A 22,190-nucleotide genomic window follows, 5' to 3' on the forward strand; every position below is an offset into this window, starting at 1 on the left:
CAGGATAGTTGAATGCAACTAGATGCAGTCTGTAATGAGACTGAGGAAGGAAAGGCAGATGATAAAACAAAACTGCAGTGGGATGAGTTAAAGTGTAACAAGGGGCCAAAATTTTTAAAAAGGTGAAGAATACAGGACTGAAGGTGTTATAGTTGAGTGCACGCAGTATACAGAATAAGTTAGAAGACCTTATAGCACAGTTGGATTGGCAGTGAAGGTGTTGTGGGCATATGTGTCATGGCGAAAGAAGATTATAGTTGTGAGTTAACATCCAAGGATATACACTGGACCAAAAGGACATGCAGGTAGACAGAGAACGTGGGGTGGCTCCATTGGTAAAAATTAAATCAAATCCTTAGAAAGAGGTGACATAGGATTGGAAGATGTAGAATCCTTGTGAGTAGAGTTAAGAAATTGCAATGGTAAAAAGACACTGATGGGAGTTATTTAAAGGTCTCCGAACAGTGGCCAGGATGTGGTCTATAAGTTACAACAGGAAACTGGAAAGGCATATAAAAAGGACAAAGTTGCGATAATCATGGGGGATTTCAACATGTACATAGACTGGGAAAAGCCAGTAATTGCTGGATCCCAAGAGAGGACATTTGTAGACTGCCTACAAGATTGCTTTTTAGAGCAGCTTGTGATTGAGCCCAATAGGGGAACAGCAATTCTGGATTGGATGTTATGTAATGACTAGATTTGATTAGTGAACTTAAGGTAAAGGAATCCTTAATAGGCAGTGATCAAATGATAGAATTCACCCTGCAGTTTGAGAAGGAGAAACTAAAATTGGATGCATCAGTATTACAGTGAAGGGGATTACAGAGGCATGAGAGAGAAGGCTGATCACAAGTTCTTTTGAAAGGAATACTAAAAAGATAACAACAGAACAGCAGTGGCTGGTGTTTCTGGGGGAATTTTGGAAGGTACAGGACAGCAACGTTCCAAAGATGAAGTAGCATTATAAAGGGAGGATGAAGCAACCATGGTTAACAAGGGAAGTCAAAGACAGCATAAAAGCCAAGAGATGGCATATAATATAGCAAAAATTAGTGGGAAGGTAGAGGACTGGGAAGCTTTTAAAAACCAACAGAAGGCAACTAAAAAGCCATAAAGACAGAAAAGATTGAATGAAGGGAAGTTAGTCAATAATATAAAAGAGGATACACAAAGTTCTTTTTCCAGATATATAAAAAGCAAGAGAGGCAAGAGTGGATATCAGACCGCTGTAAAATGATGCTGGAGAGGTAGTAATGGGGGTCAAAGAAATGGCAGACAATCTGAATAAGTATTTTGTATCAGTACTTTGGCAGAAGGAATAAAGGTATGAACAATCTTGTAAATGGAGAAAACATTAGAAAAATCAGAGGTGCAGGGGGATTTGGGAGTTTTGTTCAGGATTCCCTAAAGGTTAACTTGCAGATTGAGTTGGTGGCAAGGAATATATATGCAATATTAGCATTCATTTCAAGAAGACTAGAATACAAAAGCAAGAATGTGATGCTGAGGCTTTATAAGGCAATGGTAAGACTGGACTTGGGAATTACTGAGAGTAGTTTTGGACCCCTTATCTAAAAGATGTGCTGACATTGGAGAGGATCCAGAGAAGGTTCACGAGAATGATTCCAGGAATGAAAGGGCTAACACATGAGGAGCGTTTGATGGCTCTGGGCCTTTACTCGCTGGAGTTTTCGAAGAATGGGGGGGGGGGGGGGGGGGGGGGAGATCTCATTGAAACCTATTGAATATTCAAAGGCCTAGATTAGGAATTTCTGTCTGGGGTCCACAGACCCCCTGGCTTAATGGTATTGGTCCATGGCATATATATTAAAAAAAAGGTTGAAAGGTTCATGGCCTAGACAGAATGGATGAGGAAAGGATGGCTCCTGTAATAGTGGAGTCTAGGACCAGCGGGGAAAGGCTCAAAATTGAGGGATGTCTATTTAGAATGGAGATGAGGCAAAATATATTTGGCTAGAAGGTGATGAATCTGCAGAATTCATTGCCTCAATTGGCTGTGCAGATCAAGTCATTGGGTATATTTAAGGCGGAAGTTGATACGTAATTAACTTTTCAGGGCATCAAAGGTTACAGGGAGAAGGCAGGAGAATGGGGTTGAGACGGATAATAAATCAGCCATGATGGAACTGCAGAGCAGACTCGATGGGTCAAATGGCCTAATTCTACTCCTGTCATAGTCTTAACTCATGTCCATTTAGATCCCATAAGGCAAAGCCTAATAATAGCACTAATGGGTGTGAAGCTTCACTCCATGATGAGCTCAACAGCTTTTATGCTTGCTTTGAAAGGGAGAATAAAACCCCACGTGTGTAAACCTCCACAGCATCTCATGATCCTGAGAACTGTCTCAGAGACCAACATCAGAACATCCTTCAAGAAGTTGAACCTTTGGAAGGCGTCAGTCCCCTATCGTGTATCAGGCAGGATACTCAAAACCTGTGCCAACCAAATGGCTGGAGTATTCAAGGATATCTTTTTTAAAATTTATAGAAATACATTGTGGAATAAGCTCTTCCAGCCCTCGGAGCTACACCACCCAGCGACCACCAAAATTAATCCTAGCCGAATCACAGGGTAATTTACAACCACAAACTAACTGACCAAACGGTATGTCTTTGGATTGGGGGAGGAAACTGGAGCACCCAGATAAACCCAGACAGTCACAGGGAAAATGTACAAACTCCCCACAGGCAGCAGCAGGAAATGAACCCGGACTGTCGGTACTGTAAGAAGTGTTCAATTTCTCACTGCTGCAGCTGAAGAATGTTGAGATTCAGGTTGTACTCACAGCACTTGACAAACCCTTCTACCTCCTCTCTGCATGCCAACTCATCATTGTTATTGATGAGGCCAACTATTGTTGTACTATCAGCAAACTTGATGTGGTTTGAGCTGGATCTGGCGTGCAGTCCTAAGTCAGCAGCATGACCAAACAACGGACTGAGCACATAGTCCTGGAGGGTTGTCTGCTCCTAATAATGGAACTTGAAATGCTGCTGCCAACTTGCACTGACTGGGGTCTTTCTATCAAGGAGTCCAAGATCCAGTTACAGAGAGGGGTGTTGAATCCCAATGAGGACAATTTACCCACCAGCATCTGAAGGATGATCGTGTTAAACGCTGAGCTGAAGTTGATGTACAACATCCTGGTGTGTGAGGCATCGCTTTCTAGGTGGGACAGGATGAAGTGGAGGGCCAAAGCTTTGGCACCATCAGTGGACCGGCCTGAGAGGTAGTCTCTGGAGGCATAGCAAAGTAATGATGGTGCTAAACGGTGACTCCTTTGCTTGCATCTTCGGAAACAGCTCCATTTCCATTCAGTATCTTTATTTTTCCTTTTCAGGGTTCTCTTGAAGACCCTGACCTGGAGTTACACGCCGACTTCGGTTCTTTGTGGGAATGGGACCCGCTCTCGGGGTTTCATAACTGGCCGTTGTTTGGCATGTCTAACAGTCTGGCTTGGATTTGGAAGCCTAGGATCTCGGGGCTCTGGAGATGGGCGGATTGAGGGTCGGTGTCATGGCAGGAGACCCATGTGTCGTCGGGGAGTCAAAACATCTACTGTTGTGTGCCTGGAGACCCGAGATCTTTGAGATTTCCAGGCACAGAGCTGGGAAAAAGCGAAGTAACAGACTTTTAACATTACAAACCAGCAAGTTGTTTGTTATGCCTCTCTGCTCGCTGGGAAAACAGAGACACCTCCTTCTCCCTTAATAGGGAGAGAAAGCGCCTGCGGTATGTCGTATACCAGGTGAAAAGCTCAGTCTTTGGGGTAACTGCAAGTCTGTGCCTTTGCTATTGCTTTGTTCATGCTTGAGTGGTCGGTGGCGGTGCTGATGCTTTTTGTTGCTGGTGGGGGGAGGTGGGGATTGTTGCTTGCTGCCACTTATGTATGGGAGAGAGGGGAGCTGGGGGGGGGGACTTTGGGGTTCTAACATTTAACTGTTGTTCATTCTTTGGGGCACTCCTCAGTTTTCATGGATAGTTGTGAAGAGGAAGCATTTCAGGATGTATATTGTATACATTTCTCTGACATTAAATTGAAAGGTTCCAGTGTAGCAGGAAGGAGGGATTTTATACAATCAAAGCACTTAATGATTGCTGGGCGTTAATTATTTAGACCAGTTACCACTGCTCTTTTGAGCATTGGAATGATGTCCATTAAACCTCTGTTAGTTGGGCCGCACAAACCCTCAGCATTTGACCGGGGATTCTGTCTCACCCCACAAGCCAAAATCCTCCTTACATTAGCTGTGCCAGACAGTGTGCTGATCCTCAGGGGGCAGAGGGGGTTTTCCCTCGATGTCACGTTGTGTCAAATTGTGCATAGAAGGCATTCAGCTTATCAGGAAAGGAGGCAAGATTGTCATCAATGTGGCAAGGTGGACTTGCAATCGTGTTATGGTTTGCATACCCTGCTATCTGCATTATGTTCCTAGTTCCTGATGGTTCTTGCTGACCTTAGAGTCAGTCTATCCCCCAACCCTTAAGCAGTGCATGAACTTCTGCAGCAAGCCATGGTTTCAGGTTTACCCTGGCAGTGTTGTGTTTAATCACAGTAATCTCAACGCATTTTCTTATGCCTTCTGGCACATGCCCCAGTCTGCACTTTCAAAACAGCACTGATGTGGCAACTTTGAGTCGGGTCCTGATCTCTCAAAGAACTGGTTTGCCTCATTTAACCAATGGTCTATATGCAGGGATTAGTAAAATGGATATGTGGTCTAGTATTCGTAGTGAGGTCACCTTGAAGGCTCCATGAACATCAGTATAAACCAGATCTAATATTCTATCCTCTGGATGCAATGTTGACATGCTGGTAGAACTTTGGCAGAACTGAAGTAATCATCAACAATGATAACACCATCGAGGTAAGTCGCTTCGAGGTTGCAGATGGCATGATAGAGATGCCTGCAGCACTTTCCCAGCAGCAGATATGAATTGTAACAAGTCACAATGGCAGTGAACTCCCTTGGGGCTGCACTTCACCATTAAAGACCATCTGTGGTGTTAAGTGGGTCAGTTCTACTGAGATATTCACACACCAGTTTTTACTGACAGACACACAGACCTCCAGCGCAGGTCTTCCCAGAGGTCACAACATTCCTGCCTAGCTGAAAGAAGATTAGGCCTTCTAGCTGGATGGCCGGTTCTGGAATGCAGTTTTTCTTAAGTTTGCGAAGTTTTGGCATGCTATTTAAAACTTTGACAAACTTCTATAGATGTGTGGTGGAGAGTATATTGACTGGCTGCATTATGGCCTGCTATGGAAACACCAGTGCCCTTGAACTGAAGTAGTGAATTTGGCCCAGTCTATCACTGGTAAAGCCCTCCCCACTACTGGGCACATCTATCTGGAGTGCTGTCACAGGAAAGCAGCATCTATCAAGGACCTCCACCCTCCCACCATACAGGTTATGCTCACTTCTTGCTGCTGCCAGGTGGTACTGTAGTCTTAGAACCCACACCACCAGCCTCAGGAAAAGTTATTACCCCTTCATCATCAGGCTCTTGAACCAAAGGGAATAAGTAAACTCACTCCATCACTGAACCATCCCCATGTGGACTCACTGTGAGGACTCCATCTCAGGTTCTCAATATTTATTTGTTATTTTTTAAAATTTGCATTTTGTCTTTTGCACATTGGTTGCTTGTTCATCTTGTTGGGGGAGGTCTTTTATTGATTCTATTATGTTTCCTACATTTTCTGTGTATGTCAACAGGAAAATAAATGTCAGGGTTGTATATGATGACATACAAGTACTTTCATAATAAATTGACTTTCGACTTTGGAGCCACGTTTCTGTCAGGATGAGTGTGGAGCAGTCCTTCATCTCCTGCTGGTTCAGACACAGGTGCAGGTAATTCATTTTATTTTCACGTGATCAGATGTTAGTGAATAGAATTGTCGGGAATGTGGGCCTGCAGGGAACCGCTTTAAATCTTGCTCAAATACAGCACTTCTGTGCTCTTGCATACCGCTTCTGACATTCACTTCCCTGAGTAGCTGCAGATCAGAGCAAGAGCCTGCATCATGTGTTACACCGTAACTGCACAACATGCTCGTCATTCCGCTCACTGGCAAGATAGACTTGCAGCTTTTACAGTTCTTTATGATCAGCTGTGTTTTTCGATCATAGATGAAAAGAACAAGAAATGTCACCATTGATTGGAGCTGGAGATGCTGCTGCTACTATCAAGTAAACTGCAATAAGAATATTGCTTGGCCCCAGTCAAGAATGCCTCCAGCAACTTGCAGTGTTCTAGCCAAGACAAGCTAAAGACAAATTCAATGAACTATCTGCATTTTCCCCCACCCCCCACAAGAATTGTTACAAACTTTTCATCAATCAACCAAAAACTAGTTATCATTGTAACAGTTTTCAATAAATTGCACAAGCTCTGGATAATTTTCAAAATACATAAAAACACACCCATTGAAGAACAGATGATCATGCTTCACTACTTAAAGCAAACATCAGCAGCATGTTTGGAAATAGACTAATCAAACTATCAAAGCAAGGCTGTGATATTTAGCTCTGCTGCATTGCAGGGCTTTGGAGAACATAATAATAGCAACAGAAAGGCACATACTTGTGTTGTTGTTCAGTCGATCCTAACTATACCTCCCTTTAACTTATATCCTTTGATTCCTAAGATAGCCTGTTCCCCAGTTGATCCCAAGGCACTTTGTTCAGAAAATTGCTTCAAATGAACGACAAACTGGTTCTCAAACTACTTTTTCCAACATAATTTTCCCAGTTTTATATGAAATTTAAGGTCCATCATAATTATTGGTTCACCTTCGCTACAATTCTTATTTCTTGATTAGTTTTCTCTGTAACTGTATTTCTGCTGTTAGGAACCATATAAACTATTATAAGCAATTGATTGCTTTCTCATCCTCACTTTCTATTCAGGAACAAAACCATTCCTCATTACCACCACCACTTTGCCCCACAATTCCTCTCCCCAAACACATTTATTAACAATCACCAATTTATCATCCAAGGTCTAAGATGGGATTTCATTAACTCTCATCTCAAGTTTCCATCACAAATGCACAGAATAATATCTGTACTCCAACTTAATTGCCCTCTATCATTATGGAGTTAAAAGCACTTAATTTTGGCAGCTCGATGAAAGTACTCCTCACAGGTCCTCTCTGATGCCGTAATAATTTAAACTCTGATGCCACTTTTGGGATCCCATTTCACTAGTATTCAAAGAAGTTCCAATTTTAAACAAAAACAATTGCTTTCATTTTGATATCCTTACTCAATCCTACTGCTTTCTCTTAAATCTCTTCGGTATCTTCTCCAGTGAAAACTGATCTTTTCTGTAATGAGGTTACCAGAATTATATGCAGTACTAAGCTATGGCCTAACTACCTAGTACGGGCAAACCATTACAGAAGTAAACCCTCAAATGAAAATCTCCTAAAAAAGTTCAGTTGCCCGATAAATATTAGTTCACTTATTTAATCCAGGTACTGTTGGACACAGAATTTCCTAATGACGACCAGTAAATTATTTTATGACAAACCTCTAGTCATGACATCACAACTGGCAACCCTCTCCTGCGAGGAAGTCATCCTGCAACGATACAAAAAGCATCTTCACCAGCATCCACAGCTTACAGCGAAACAAACTCAAAACAATAAAACCTCCAAAGTAACAAATGAATTACTTCAACTTAAATTGGTCTAGTCCATTTGCAAGAATGACTGCAGCATTTAACTTGAGTTCAGATGAAACCTACTTTGAACTTTTTAAATCAGGTATCCATAACTGCACGTAATTTGTCTAATGGATATTTTATTCTTTCTTAAAATGTTTATTACCTCTGGTGGTTCTTTAGGTGTACTGTTAGAAAGATAGTCATCATCTTCTTCCTCCTGTATTTGTTCATAGGTACGTTTCTTGGCCTTTTTGTCTGTTGCTTAATAGTTAGCAAAAGAAAAATAATACTTAATAAACACCGAGTTAATAAAACACAGTTGATCTTGATGGCCAATGGTGCTATGTATTTATACGTACAAAGAATCTGCTTAAGTTGGTCAATAAAATTGTTCTCATAAACCATCCTCTCTTGCCAAATTGCTAATACTCTTTCCAAGTGCTTCTTGCAATTCTCATCAGATTCACTGTCAAGCAAGAAAAGAAATGATAAATTAGAGTAAACTTAATCCCAAGGATGCCAATCTATGTCTATTTTACCAAAATACCCTTCAACGTGCCCATTTCAAAGGATATGACCAAATTTGGAATTCAAATAGTAATAGTGCTATTTCAATTGTGGACTGTTAAAGTAGTCTGTAGACTTGGTGTTTAAATTAAGCAAATTTTTTCTTTGTTTTCATTAGAAAACAATTAAAATGTCAATGATCATTTTATTCAGAATATACAAATACAAATGACTCCCACATTGAGTGATTTTATAAAGATAATGTACAATTATGTTCATACAGAAACAAGTCACACGTTTTACACCAATATATCATGCATAGTTTACGTGGACTTTGCAATCTCTACATGAGCGAAGGTTTGCTTGGTTCTGGTTAGTAGTGAGAATGCAAAAGAGATGAGAGGAAGTTTTAGATCTGCCGGTTAGAATTGTAACTATTTATGGATATGGGTAAGTTGTACTGAGCAGACTGTTGCATTGAATGAACCTTGAAGAACCACAATTCAAAAGTATTTTACTAGCTATAAGGAACATTTGAATGTTTTGAAGCCACCGTTGTGTTATTTATTCATTTCCAGATGTAGACTCATTGCTCTACACCTTGTTGAGGGTGGGGCTGTATTTAACCACAGTACAGAAAATTGCAATCTGTTTGCTTACAATTCAAGAATGCTTTTTTCAGAAGGTACTTGCAGCATTGATGGCTCTGGCCTTTACTTACTGGAGTTTCGTAGGATGGTGTGGGGGGGGGGGGGGGCGGTGAATCTTACTGAAAGCCACCAAATATCCAAAGGCCTTGAGAGAGTGGAGATAGCCATTTCAGCAGTGGTTAACCTAGGACAGGAGGGCACAGCCTCAGAATTAAGGATGTCCCTTATAACACAGATGAGGAAAAATTTCTTTAGCCAGAGTGGTGAAGATGTGGAATTCATAGCCATAAATGGCTGAGGAGGACAAGTCACTGGGAATATGTAGAGTGGTTCTTCATTAATAAAGGCATCGAAGGTTATGTGGAAAAAGTAGTGAATGGGGTTGGGGTTGAGAGGGAATAATAATCCAGTTGTGAAGTAGACTCAATGGGCTGAGTGGCTTAATGGGCACCTATGTCTTATGGTCTTGTTCTTGCAGTGGAATAAACATACAGTTGCAAGAAAAAGTTGGTGAATTCTTTGCAATAACCTACATTAATTACTTATAAAATGTGGTCTGATCTTCATCCAAGTCACAATAATGGACAAACACAATCTGCCCAAACTAATAACACAAACAATTGTACAACTTCATCAATACTGAGTAAAGCATTTAAACAATCTTAGTCTAGGTTCAAAACATCAGGGGTAATGCCTTCTACAAAAGCTATTTGGAGTCAGGTGCTCCAATCAATGAGATGAGATTGGAGGTTTGTGTTGTAGAGGTGCCCTGCCCTATTTAAAAAAGACACACAAAATAATGTTACTGGCTATTTATGTCCACCATTTTCAGAGGACCTTAGAAGGACTGTAGAGATGCATGAAGCTGGAAAAGGCATAAAAAGCATTCCTAAAGACCAATGTGTTCATTAATCTGCAGTAGAGAAATTGTTTACAAACCGAGGAAATTTAGTGGTGTTACTACTTTCCCTAGGAGTGGGCATCTTGCAAAGATTACACCAAGAGTACAATGTGCAATGCTGAAGGAGATGGAAAAAAAGCTAAGTATAAAAGCAAAAGACCTGCAGAAATCTTTAGAACTTGAACAGAGACTTTAACATGTGCCCACTACAAGAAAAACACTGAACAAGAATGGCGTTCATGGAAGGATACCACGGAGGAAACCACTGCCCTCCAAAAAAAAAAAACCATTACTGCACCTCTCAAGTTTGCAAAAGACCACCTGGATGTTCCACAGCACTTCTGGGACAATGCTATGTTTACAGATGAGACAAAAATTGAACTATTTGGCAGAAATGCACACTGCCATGTTTGGAGAAAAAAGGCACTGCACGTCAACACCTAAACCTCATCCCAACTATGAAGCATGGTGGAAAGAGCATTATGGTTTGAGGCTGTTTTGCTGCCTCAGGACCTGGACAGCTTGCAACCGTTGAGGGAACAATGAACTCAAAATTGTATCATGACATTTTACGGGAAAAGTCAGGGTAGCAATCTGTCACCTGAAGCTTAACAGAAGTTGGATGATGCAACAAGACAATGATCTGAAATACAAGAGTAAATCAATAAAAGTTTAAAAAGATTTGTGTTTTGGAATGGCCAGTCAGACCAGACCTTAACCTAATCGAGAAGCTGCCGCATGACCTGAAGAGGGCTGTTCATGCAAGGTAAACCAGAAATATTGATCAACTGTAATAGTTTTGTATGGAGGAATGGTCTGAACTTCCTCCTCACTGTTGTGCAAATCTGACCAGCAGCTAGAGGAAACATTTGGTGGAGGTTACTGCTGCTAAAGGAGCTTCTACATACAACAAGGGTTCACATACTTGAACTGTGAATGATTAAACAATGTGTTCAATAAAGACATGAAAAGTACAATTATTGGTGTGCTGTTAGTTTAGGCAGATTGTGTTTGTCTACTATTGTGAGGAAGATCAAACCACATTTTATGAGTAATTAATGCAGAAAACCAGGTAAATGCAAAGGATTCACAAACTTCTTGTAACTGTACAATCTTATTTCTCATCAGTGCATTAAGTGTAGAGGTATAATAAGAAAGCTAGGCGTAATACCAAGACTTGGTGACAAAGGAGAGCTGGATAAGATGCCATACTGCACAACAGGAACTTGCAATATTTTATGATCAACATGACAAGTATCAAGCTTTGTACTGTAAAACTCTTAACTTAGCACACTTGGGACTAGTATTGAATTACCAGGTTTTCTTGATCAGATCTCTCAATAATGCAATGCACATTTAATTCAAAGTTTTAGATGTCACACGGGAGAATAATAAATTTTCTAGTGAACTGGAGTGTGGAAATTGGGGCCCCCAGAAGTTTCAAGGAAGTGTGGGAACTGCAGTCCTGGCTGTATTATTAGGATTTCTGAGCAACTGGAAAGCAAGATTATTAGAGCTTTACTGCAGATTTCATTAATTTAGAGGATTCCCCAGAAATAGCTTGTAACAGATATTTATTGGTAACTGGCACATGGTTCCGTTCTCTACAGACATTCTCATCAATAGCATCCACCTATCCTAGCAAGTTTAGGAAACTGCTGACTGACTAAATTGACCACCATAACTGAAATGCACAGCGTGTTCTGTGCAGCACATTTCACCAGTTTGCAATAGTTGGACCTCAAAGCTGCTAGAAGGCCCTGGCAGCCAAGTCTACAAGGAACACTGAAACTGTTCAATTGGATTCAATAAAAAGTTACACCTAATTAAAATACATTTAATGCTAAACTACCTCTCACTCTTCCATAGAGGGCAGATGCTATGTCAGGTGGCAAGCACATCTGACCCCTCAGCTTAGCCAATCATTTCTCTGCTGTTCTCTGATGAGCACAGCAAGAGGCAAAATGGGTAGATGTCCAAAATGAACTGACTTTAGTCATTGATTTCACACACTGAATAAGCTGGAAGCAAATGCCGAGGGTGGGCATGCTATTGCAGATGAGTGTAGCTGTGAAGTCTAATTGAGAGTTGGTGCCATCCCCAGGTAATGATTATATTCAGATTACACAAATGTATGCAGTTGGTTTTGTCCGTAAGTCATAAAATACACATAATTCCCTTGATATGGTAACCATTCTTCATAAATAGCATCAAAATCATCTATCACTTATTAGAAAGAACAAGTACTATAAGTGGAGAGATCAAGGAAACTGGTTCTATCATTTAAAGGAATGATTATATGCATATTTGACTTTTGAATTTAATATTATGGGAGTGAACTGGTAGTAAATTGGGTTAGGCGTTGGCTTTGCAGGAGAAGCCAGACAGTGGTAGTAGAGGGCTGCCTCTCTGACTGGAAGTCAGTAGTGTGCCCCAGAGATCAGTGCTGGATCCTGCTGTTGTTTGTCTTCTGTGTAAAGGAGGTTTCTTCTTTTTCTTTGTTACTGCATATGTTAATCAAAATGGCTTCTTGGATTTGTTAAAAGTAGGAATGCTTCTTTGTTGCGAGAGTGTGCTGGAAGCTTGCTTGGGCTAAAATTTACTGATAATGAGAATTGTATTCCTTTGTAAACCAATTGGGATTAATGTTGTTCTTTCTTCTGAGTCTGTAAGCTATTGTTGGCGGGCTTTTGGGGAGATCGGGGTGAGGGGGTGAGAGAGAGGACGTGATGCTGTAAACTGGGTGAGGAACGGACCCCAAGCAGGGGTCTGAGGCCAGGAGGTACCCTGAGGAAAGGAGACGAAGATAGATGTGCTTGGTTGACCACTTCGGGTGGTCCTGAGCTGCGAGTTGAGGATTTTGGAGGGGATTGAATGATGGCCAGAAGACTTCAGTAATTGTGCTCCAACGGTTGTGCACGATGTGGTTTGGACTTTGATAAGTTTGGCGCCTTTTCTTTATTTTCTTTTCCTTCATATATATTGTATCGTTATTAATCACTTAGTTATAAATTGTCTTTATTAATTGTAATCATTTAATCACATATGGTGTCCTGTCTGTTTTTTTGGCGAGGCGGGGACATCACACAGCATCCACACAAGCTGATTACCCAGTTTGGTGGGGCCGAAGGCTGCACCCCCTAGACGAGAACGAGCTGAGCGAGCCTGAGGTGACCCAGGGGGGTACATCTATATCAGTGATCTGGATGATAATGTGGTCAATTGGATCAGCCAATTTGCAGATGATACTTAGATTGGGATGCAGTAGACAGTGAGGAAAGTTATCATGGCTTGCAGAGAGATCTGCGCTGGAAAAAAAACAGATGGAATTTAATGCAGACAAGTGCGAGGTTTAGCAGTTTAGTAGGATCAACAAGGGTAGGTCTTACACTGTGAATGGTAGGGTACTGAGCAGTGTAGTAGAACAAAGAATTCATTGAAAGTGGCATCACAGGTAGATAAGGTTGTAAAGAAAGCTTTTGGCAAATTTGGTCCTGGTGCAGGTCAATGATTTCAACATGGACTAGATGGGCCAAAAGGCCTGTTTCTGTGCTCTACTTCTCTATGACTAAGGCATGCAAGGGATTTTCTTAAATTAGGCATTCATAACCCTGGGCTGCCTGTATGCAAAATATATGACATTCTTCTTTTATTTGACTAAAATGTTTTCTTTTGCGTTCTTCTGTATGAATTGGTGGGTCAGCTTTGGTTTGATTCCTTTGACTACTAGGAACTGAATTAACACTTACCTGGCTCTTTGCTGCTACAGCACTGGTCAAGTCTCCTTAATACTGGGCTCTCGACGTCGGATGATCTTTATGATTGGAAGCAGTGATGGGTGGATGGTGATGGAAAGAGAATGTTGTCTTTCAGGCAATTGGATTTTCTTTTGAGGTAACTTTAGATATAGAATGGTACCACTTTATATTCTTAAAACTATAACCTGAAGGAGTGGTGCATTTCTTTTGTCTCGATTAGTTCACCTTTACTGTCATTTCACTGTATTTAGTGCAGAGTTGTGTATTAGTTCAATGATCATGGCATGATTATTCATCTCCCTTAACTCTAATTCCCATGTCCCATCTTTCCTCTCTCCCAATTGGTGCATGTTCCAGTGAGGTTTAACAGTGCCAAAAAAGGCAATCAGGATTGCACTGCTCATTGGAGCTAAAAAGTGGAAGAATGATGTGAGAGGCTGAACCAAACAGCATCAATATTCCAGAATTCTACACACATACTTTGTACCCATCCAAGAGTACTATGGTTAATTAGCTGGGAAGGATATGTACTTAACAGCACAGGATGCCTTGGACAACAATGTAGTGGAACTCTAGGGTAAGAAAATAAAATAAATTTGTTTATGATTATGTACAAGTGAAAGAGCCTATACTTACCTCAAAACATTAAATAAAATGCTTTCCAATACAAGGCAAAATTCTGAACTGAAATTTAGAGTGGGCAATTGAATTTCAGCAGGCATTTCCCAAATATAACTTAGGTTATAACATTCAATTAAGATGCCCATTACTTCACAATATTTATGTTTAAAGTGCATTTGAGAGAATGAAATCACAAAAAGGTCCTTAAGAGATTACATCAGTTATTATACAAAGGGAAAAAGAGGGCAGCTCAATTCAATAAAAGCTATAAATCTTACATTTCTATTATTAAAAAAATTCCAGAATTTACAATGTAAATATGGCAAGTGTAAATCAGTCACATTTTTAATGAACACAGTGTACCTTGAAACATGTGAAAATGCATCCAACAAAACTGGCGCAAAGTCCTTGGTAAATTCTGGCCCCTTTTTCTTGCTATTCTGGATCACATCATTTGCCAGATAAAGGAAAGTCAGTTTTCTACTTGGTTTAGCTGTAGACAAAAAGAAATTGATAAAAGAATATAAGTTCTAACAATCAATTATGCTGGCTTTTTTTTGCCAGTTATCAAAATGAATCAACACTAACACAAAAGTGCACAAACTGCAACAATAATTAAACATATTCTTTTGCATTTAGTGTTTTAATCTGTTTAGAATTGTAGTGAAACAGCATACAGAGCAATAAGAGCCTGAAATAAATTTGGCTACCAGCTGGAAACCAGGGCCATTATGGTGAATGATGTTTTCCCAGAATGGAGGGAAGTATTGTCTCCTGACCCTTTCACATAGGTAGCGCTTATGAGGTCTCCCGTTGGTTGGAGTAGACCATGGATATTGCGTCCTAGTCTACATGATATAGAACCCAGAAGCAGTATGATATGGAGTGTAAGCTGTTGCCCGTGCAACAGGTGTCCCCTCTCCTCACAGCTGATGAATACAAAGGAACAGCAGAGACCGATACAATTTGCACCAGTGGCAATACAGATACCAGTCAGCACTGAACTTAGGGACTTCAGCTCCAGAATTTTCCCTCAGGGCTTCCTCCTGAAGCTTTCCTCATGAGTGGGTATACAAGGCAGTGACAGTTTGAGCTCAGAGTTTTCCTTCTCCTAGATGAGCTGCCAACCACAGCTGACAAACCCCAACTACCCAAAGCGACTGGCTTTAAACCACCATAACCTGCCTTTGTCCCTTCTATCAGTAGAGATGGTTCAGCTGGTCTTAGTAGCTAAGCCAAGTATGACTTGGTTATTATCAGAGGCTATTTGAAATGCATGCCATCAAAAGCATTTAATAGGTAGTGGGAACTTATCCCATGATCTCTCCCCAGCGATGACGACCTTAAGGAAGCACTTAGACATGCCTCAAATAAAAATCAAGAACATATTGGCATACTTGGCAATTTTTAAAAACCTATAAATTAAACTTTGAAATATAGTAGGCAGTAAGGAAATTAACAGACTAACAGCCAGACTGATGAAATGAGCAGACATATGGCAGATGGAATTTAATGGTAAAGTGTGGAGCAACACATTTGCAAAGAATGAAAGAAAAATTAACGGGTATAATTTTAAAGAGACAACAACAAAAATACCACGAGTTCACATTTACGATTTTTTGATCATGGGGGGTCAACACAAGAAATAGTGAAAAGCAGTCAGGCTCTACCATTAAGTAAGATCATGGCTGATGGTCGAGCAGAGCACAACATTCCTGCACTGTCCACATTCCTAAATATGAATCTAAACATAACTTTCAATTTCTATACTGACTATATTCAACCAGAGAAACTGTCTCATTTAGAGAACTCCAAATATTCGTTATTTGCTTAGCAAAGATATTTCTTCTCATCTGCTGAACAACAGACACTTTCTCTCGAGACACATTCTGTTTCCAAACACTTCCTCCCTGATGGACTTGGAATTAATCTACTGAACCCTTGGAGCATTGCTGATCACAACTACATCCTTCCTTTGATATGGTGACCAGGATCAGAGTCTTTTCCAGCTAGTGCTTTTTACTTAGGCCCAACAGAAATGAAACCTTAACTCTAGCATTCAAACCTTCCTGAAATAAAAAACCCAACAGTTTATCTTCCTGAATGCTTGTTCTTCCTGCTCTTCCAGTCTTTTTAAAAAAAAACAAGGTTACTCAGGTCCTTTAGGACACTAAAAGCTTTTAATTTCTCACCAAATAGGAGATACTCTGTAATTGTGCCTCAGTGATAAACTTGTATTTTTCAACATTAAATTATATCCTGCTCATAAGCCATAGAGACATCAGCTATGCACCTTTAACAATCTGGATACATTAAACTATCCTTGACCAAAAAACTGATGAAGATTATGAGTAGCTGAAACACCAGTGCTGATACCTGGAGAAGCACAGTCATGCAACCTGGACTTAAAAATTCATTTTCACTCTTGTTTCTGTTAACCAATTCCATGCCATTATATTACTCACAATCATGAATGCTCTACTTTGGCTTAATAACCTCAGCAGCATTTTATCGAGGGCCTACCAAAGTCCAGAAACACAACATCTGCTTTACACTCACCTATTCCTTTAAATACAATTTAAGTTCTCAGTCAGCACTTCCTTAATAAATAACTCTAGCATTTCCTCTACTTCTCATACGAGACCAACTAGTCAGTCACTTCTTAGTTTCTGTTCTTTGAAGTAAATATATTTATATACTTTTGCTCCTTTTTAAATAGGAGATCTGGTCTAGAACTAATTGGATTTTGAAAGATAACCATTTCCATAGCAATTTCTTTCAAAACTTTGCGTTAACCCAAGTATTTATCAACTTTCAGTGACATTTACTCCTTTATGGTAACTTTTCAATTATGTTCCATTAGCTTGTTTGCTTGTGCCTTCTTCATTCAATTTTGATGGCATTTTCCAATTTCTTTTGAATCAGTCTACAAAGGGCAACTTAAAGATTTCTGTCAATCATTTCCTCCAAGCCTTTGTAATACTTTTGTTTCTGATTATTCTCATATTCCACTTTCCTTAACATCTTGGAGCTGTTATGTTGAATTCTGGTATTTTCACAATTCTCAATGTGTGTAGTTTTTTCACACAACAGCCTTTTCCTATAATACAACATAGTTTTGTTAGTTACCATTAGTTCACTTTACTCTTGAGATTTGACATATTAAGTGCACATATGCTGGTTGTAAACTACTTATTCTTTCAACTTTAGCTACTGATTTGTTCACTGTTGTATCTTTTAATGCAATTTTCTCTATCTCCCACAGACATCATGTACTTTATACCTTAATTGTTTGCTATTACATTCCAAACCCGGGTTTCAGATGGAACTAACAAACGATCTCTTTTATGTAAATTCTTCGTAAATGATTATTCTTCCCTAAAGACCTCTAACTACCCAACAATATAAACTATACAATTATTAACATTTACACTGTACAAAAACAAATTAAAAATAACTTATCCCTTCAGCGGTTCCACCGTATTTAGACCTAGAAAATAATTTTTGTTCACTAGTAATATCTCCTTCACAATTACTCTAACCCAATTTGATCAGTATATTTGTAGATTAAAGTCTACTATTACACAAGCCTCTAATTTATATTATCATAAATTTGTGGAGAGTTGCAGTCTCTCACCAATGTTTTCTGCTCTTTGCTCATTAAGATTTCATCTGAGACTTCAATTGTCTTTATACCATTCTTTATTGGGGTACCCTTTTCCATTCAATTGCATTTTCCTGAAAAAGTCTCTCAGAATACTTACTTCCACATAATCTCTGCAATAATATTCTTGTCTATTAAGTCATCAATATCGTGGGCTTCAGATAATGAAACTTCAATTTTAATTTACTTAACTATTTAATGGCCGCATCCCTTCACTCAATTACATGGTGAAGAGTTGTAACCATTAAATAAGCAGGTAACACACAGAGAATGCTGGAGGAACTCAGCAGACTTGATGAACGGCCTCGACCCGAAACCTCAACTGCACTCTCTGCCATAGATGGTGCCTGGCCTGCTGAGTTTCTCTTGCATATTGTGTGCGTTGCTTGGATTTCTAGCATCTGCAGGTTTTCTCATTTGTAGTAGGCAGGTAGGTTAAAATCCTGCTTTTATCCATTGTCTTTACTAACTTCCTCACTTTTGTTGGTCTTCAGCCTGGAACTGATTCTCTTTCCACAGATGCTGCTTGACTCGCTGAGTTCTCTTTTCAGGATTTTGTCTTTTTCGCCATTTCCCCCTGCCCTGACTCAATTGGAGGCATTTACTATACTACATTTTTTTACTGTAGTGAAATTGGTAATGGTAACCAGGGACTATTCCAGTCATTTTCTTTACCTTCACAAATGTCCACTCAGCTTAACTCCTTAACTATTTTAGTTAAAAACTAACCTCTATACTTATTCAAACTGCTTACAGACAGATGCCAGCTTGATTAAACAAAACCTGAAACATAAAACAGTTGTTCCTAATATTGGTGCCCGTGCCCATAAGATGAATCCCTTCACTTCCATAATTGATCTTTCTTCCACACCAATCTTTGAACCATTTATTCAAATATCATGTTATTGACAATGTCAATATGTATTTGATATCAATAGCAACCAATCAACTATCAGCTGCTTTGTTTTGCTTTACATGTAAACTCACACTTGTCCGTAATTCAAACTTCACATTCAGTACACTCCATACTGTAACTACCTTAATTTGTTCTAACAATACCTAGAACTCTAACACTCAGTGCTGCTTTCCTGCATATGAAAATTACAAGGTTAAGAAAATCTCGTAATAAAACATCCAAAATTAAAGCAACCTATTCACTTGTGTCACGCTACGCAAGTTAAATCCTGGGAATTATAAACAGAGGCATTGAAACAAAAGCATATTAAGATAAAACTTTATTTAAAACAAAACTCAGTAAATTACTGAGTTAAATTCTCAACACATTTTAGGAAAAAAACATCAAGGCCTTAGAAAGCTGCAGACTAGATTAACTAAGATGGCTGAAGAAACTGAGTAACTTGGTGAGATGGGAAAAGTCAGCATTATTCGCCTCAGAGCAGAAGAACAGCTGTTCAAATTTATGAAGGGTTCTATTAAACAAGGTTAACCAGTTTTGATCATCTTCAACCAGAGGTGTGAAAGTCAAATGAATGTAACCAGCAACAAAGGATGAAACAAAAACTCAGCCTCCAGTCAAGTCTTCAATCTGAAATGGTAACTACTCTCCATATCAGCTGTCTGCCCTGCTTAGTGTTTCCATTATGTCCTCTATTTGTTACTGGTATTGAGATTATCTAGTGGAAGCTGATTCACTGGTAACTCATTTAACAGAATAACTGCAGGTACAATGAATTGAGTGGCATGTTTCAAGCTGTAGGTGGAGAAAATGATGCACCTACAGGAGTCAATGTTTCGATATAGTGACAGCATAGGAGATGTATTACTTACGTCAATTTAATGTGCACTCTGGAAAGTTAAAATTAACATGTTTGCTCAGTATGAGCAACTTCTAAGTGGTAAATACAATATAGCAATATTTGTATTTTTATTAAATATTCTTAGGAGGAATTAAACAAATTAAACTAAAATTAATTAAGTTTTGTACAAATCAAGTTATAGATTTGTAATAACAGACTGCCTTTATAATTGCTCTGAAGTTGGTTAGATTTTGCACATTTTCAGTTCATCTACAGGTTAAAAAACTTCTGCAGCACATTTCAGATGCTTATCCGTATTGCCTTTTGAGCTAATGAACAAATTAATTTCCACATTTAGAACAATTAACCTGATCTAGCATGGGTTAATTCTTTACACAATATGCAGTTCTCCATTCTGTTTCTAACATATTGAAAATAGCCCGAAGTTTAAACTTTTAGTCAAAATCTGTCCATCCTCAACAAATGCACCCTTAAGAAATCATGAGTGCATATTGTTTTTAATGTGCCTTTAATTTACAAGTTCAGTATTACAAAATGGCTCTGCAGCACTCAATTTACAGAGATTTCCTGAGGAAGTTGATGCTTCAATACATGTACACCTTTTCTAGTTATGAATTACTATGCAGCTACACCTGCAGATTAGGTACCTGGTACCAATTGCAGCCAGGTGCATGAGTGTTGGTAGCTGTTTAGGATGGATGGAGCTTGAGTGAAGGAACATCCTATTATGTCGCTATCTTGAGTCTGATAACAAAAGCTGAAATAGAATTATTTGTCATAGAATACTTAGATAGGAACTGCTTTTCATGCCACTTAAACTATAGAAAATTATCAAATTGGATCATGCACTCAGCATGTGGATATATATATATACAGTGGATTCCAGTTAATTGGGACACTTCAGGACCAGTATATTTTAGCCCAATTAGCTGAAGTTTCATGAAAATAGTTAAAACTGTATAAAAGAGAAACCACTGCTTAACTTAGTAACAGATTTATATATTTACATGAAATACATAACAAGTTGGAACACTATCAATACCTCCCCAGTACTAAAACTGTATTAGTTACTAATAGTTAGCGATGGAGGTATTTACCCAGTGTATGGGGCTGTGTACTTTTGACTGACTGTAAATGAACAAAATCAGTGCAAAAACCTAGTGCAGATAATGGACTGCCTTTGTACAATGCTTTTGATGATTGCATTTTCCAAATATTCATTGTTATTTTAACAGTCAAGACGATTTTCAATCTCTCACTGCTACAGGCAGAAGTTCCCATCTGCTTCAAAAGGGCAACAATTACCAGTGCCCAAGAAGAGCAGTGAGCTGTCTTAATGACTATTATCCAGGAGCACTCACATCTATGGAGATGAAATGCTTTGAAAGGTTGGTCATGGCTAGAATCAACTCCTCCCTCAGTAAGGACCTGAACCCACTGCAATTTGTCTATCGCCACAATAGTTCTATGGCAGACACGATCTCAATTGCTCTTCAGTAAGCCTGGACAATACAAACACCTATGTCAGGATGCTGTTCCTTGACTAGCTTTGTGTTTAACACCATCATTCCTACAGTCCTGATCGAAGAGCCATAGAACTTGGGCCTCTGTACCTCCCTCTGCAATTGGATTGGAAGACCACAATCTGTGCAGATTGGTAATAACATCACCTCCTTGCTGACGATCAACACTGGCATACCTCAGGGATGTGTGCTTAGCCCACTGCTTTACTCTCTCTCTACCCATGACTGTGTGCTAGGCATAGCTCAAATGCCATCTATAAATTTGTTAATTGTTGGGAGAATCTCAGATGGAGATGAGAGGGTGTACAGGAGTGATAACCTTTATACTCAATGTCAGTAAGACCAAAGAGCTGATTGTGGACTTCAGAAGTGGTAAGATGACACACATCAATCCTCAGAGTGATCAGAAATAGAGAGAGTGAGCAATTTCAAGTTCCTGGATGTCATTATCTCTTAAGATCTAATCTGGTCCCAGTTTCTCAAATCAGCTATAAAGGTGGCACGACAGCAGCTATATTTCATTAGGAGTTTGAGGAGATTTGGTTTGTCACCTAAAACACTTGAAAACGTCTACAGTTGTACCGTGGACAGCATTCTGACTGGCTGAATCATTGACTGGTATTGGGGGGGGGGGGGAGGGTTGTGGAAGGAACTGCACATGGTTGAAAGAAGCTACAGAAAGTTGTAAAAATTAGTCAAATCCATCTTGGGTACTAGCCTCTATATTATCCATGACATTAAGGAGCAGTGCCCCAGAAAGGTGGCATTCATTATTCAGGACCCCATCACCCAGGACATGCCCCTTCTCATTGTTACCGCCAGGAAGGAGGTACAGAAGCCTGAAGGCACCCACTCAGCAATTCCGGAACAGTTTCTTCCCCTCTGCCATCTGATTCCTAAATTGACATTGAACCCATGAACACTACCTCACTTTTTTATTATTTGTTTTTGCACCACTATTTTTAACTGTTTACTATATATTACTGTATTTTATTTATTAATTTTTAATTATAATTTATCATGTATTGCATTGTACCGCCGCTAAATTAAAAAAATTCATGACATATGCCTATGATATTAAACC

The 22,190-nt window shown here is 39.4% G+C and overlaps 1 protein-coding gene across 7 annotated transcripts in view; it reads right to left on the minus strand.

The window, feature by feature from the left end:
• LOC140713755 (regulation of nuclear pre-mRNA domain-containing protein 1A-like) overlaps positions 1–22,190 on the minus strand; it is a 69,007-nt gene that overhangs the window by 38,032 nt on the left and 8,785 nt on the right. For all 7 annotated transcript variants that reach the window (XR_012095725.1, XM_073024239.1, XM_073024238.1 and 4 more), the window contains exons 2-4: positions 14,505–14,634; positions 8,064–8,170; positions 7,868–7,965 (exon numbers count right to left, since the gene is read on the minus strand). Coding sequence is in view for 6 of the 7 variants with exons in the window: in XM_073024239.1 (XP_072880340.1) it covers positions 7,868–7,965; positions 8,064–8,170; positions 14,505–14,634 (335 nt within the window). In the remaining variant the exon portion in view is untranslated. The remainder of the gene's footprint in view (positions 1–7,867; positions 7,966–8,063; positions 8,171–14,504; positions 14,635–22,190) is intronic.

The sequence above is a fragment of the Hemitrygon akajei genome, chromosome 20, assembly GCF_048418815.1.
Source record: "Hemitrygon akajei chromosome 20, sHemAka1.3, whole genome shotgun sequence".
NCBI lineage: Eukaryota > Metazoa > Chordata > Chondrichthyes > Myliobatiformes > Dasyatidae > Hemitrygon > Hemitrygon akajei.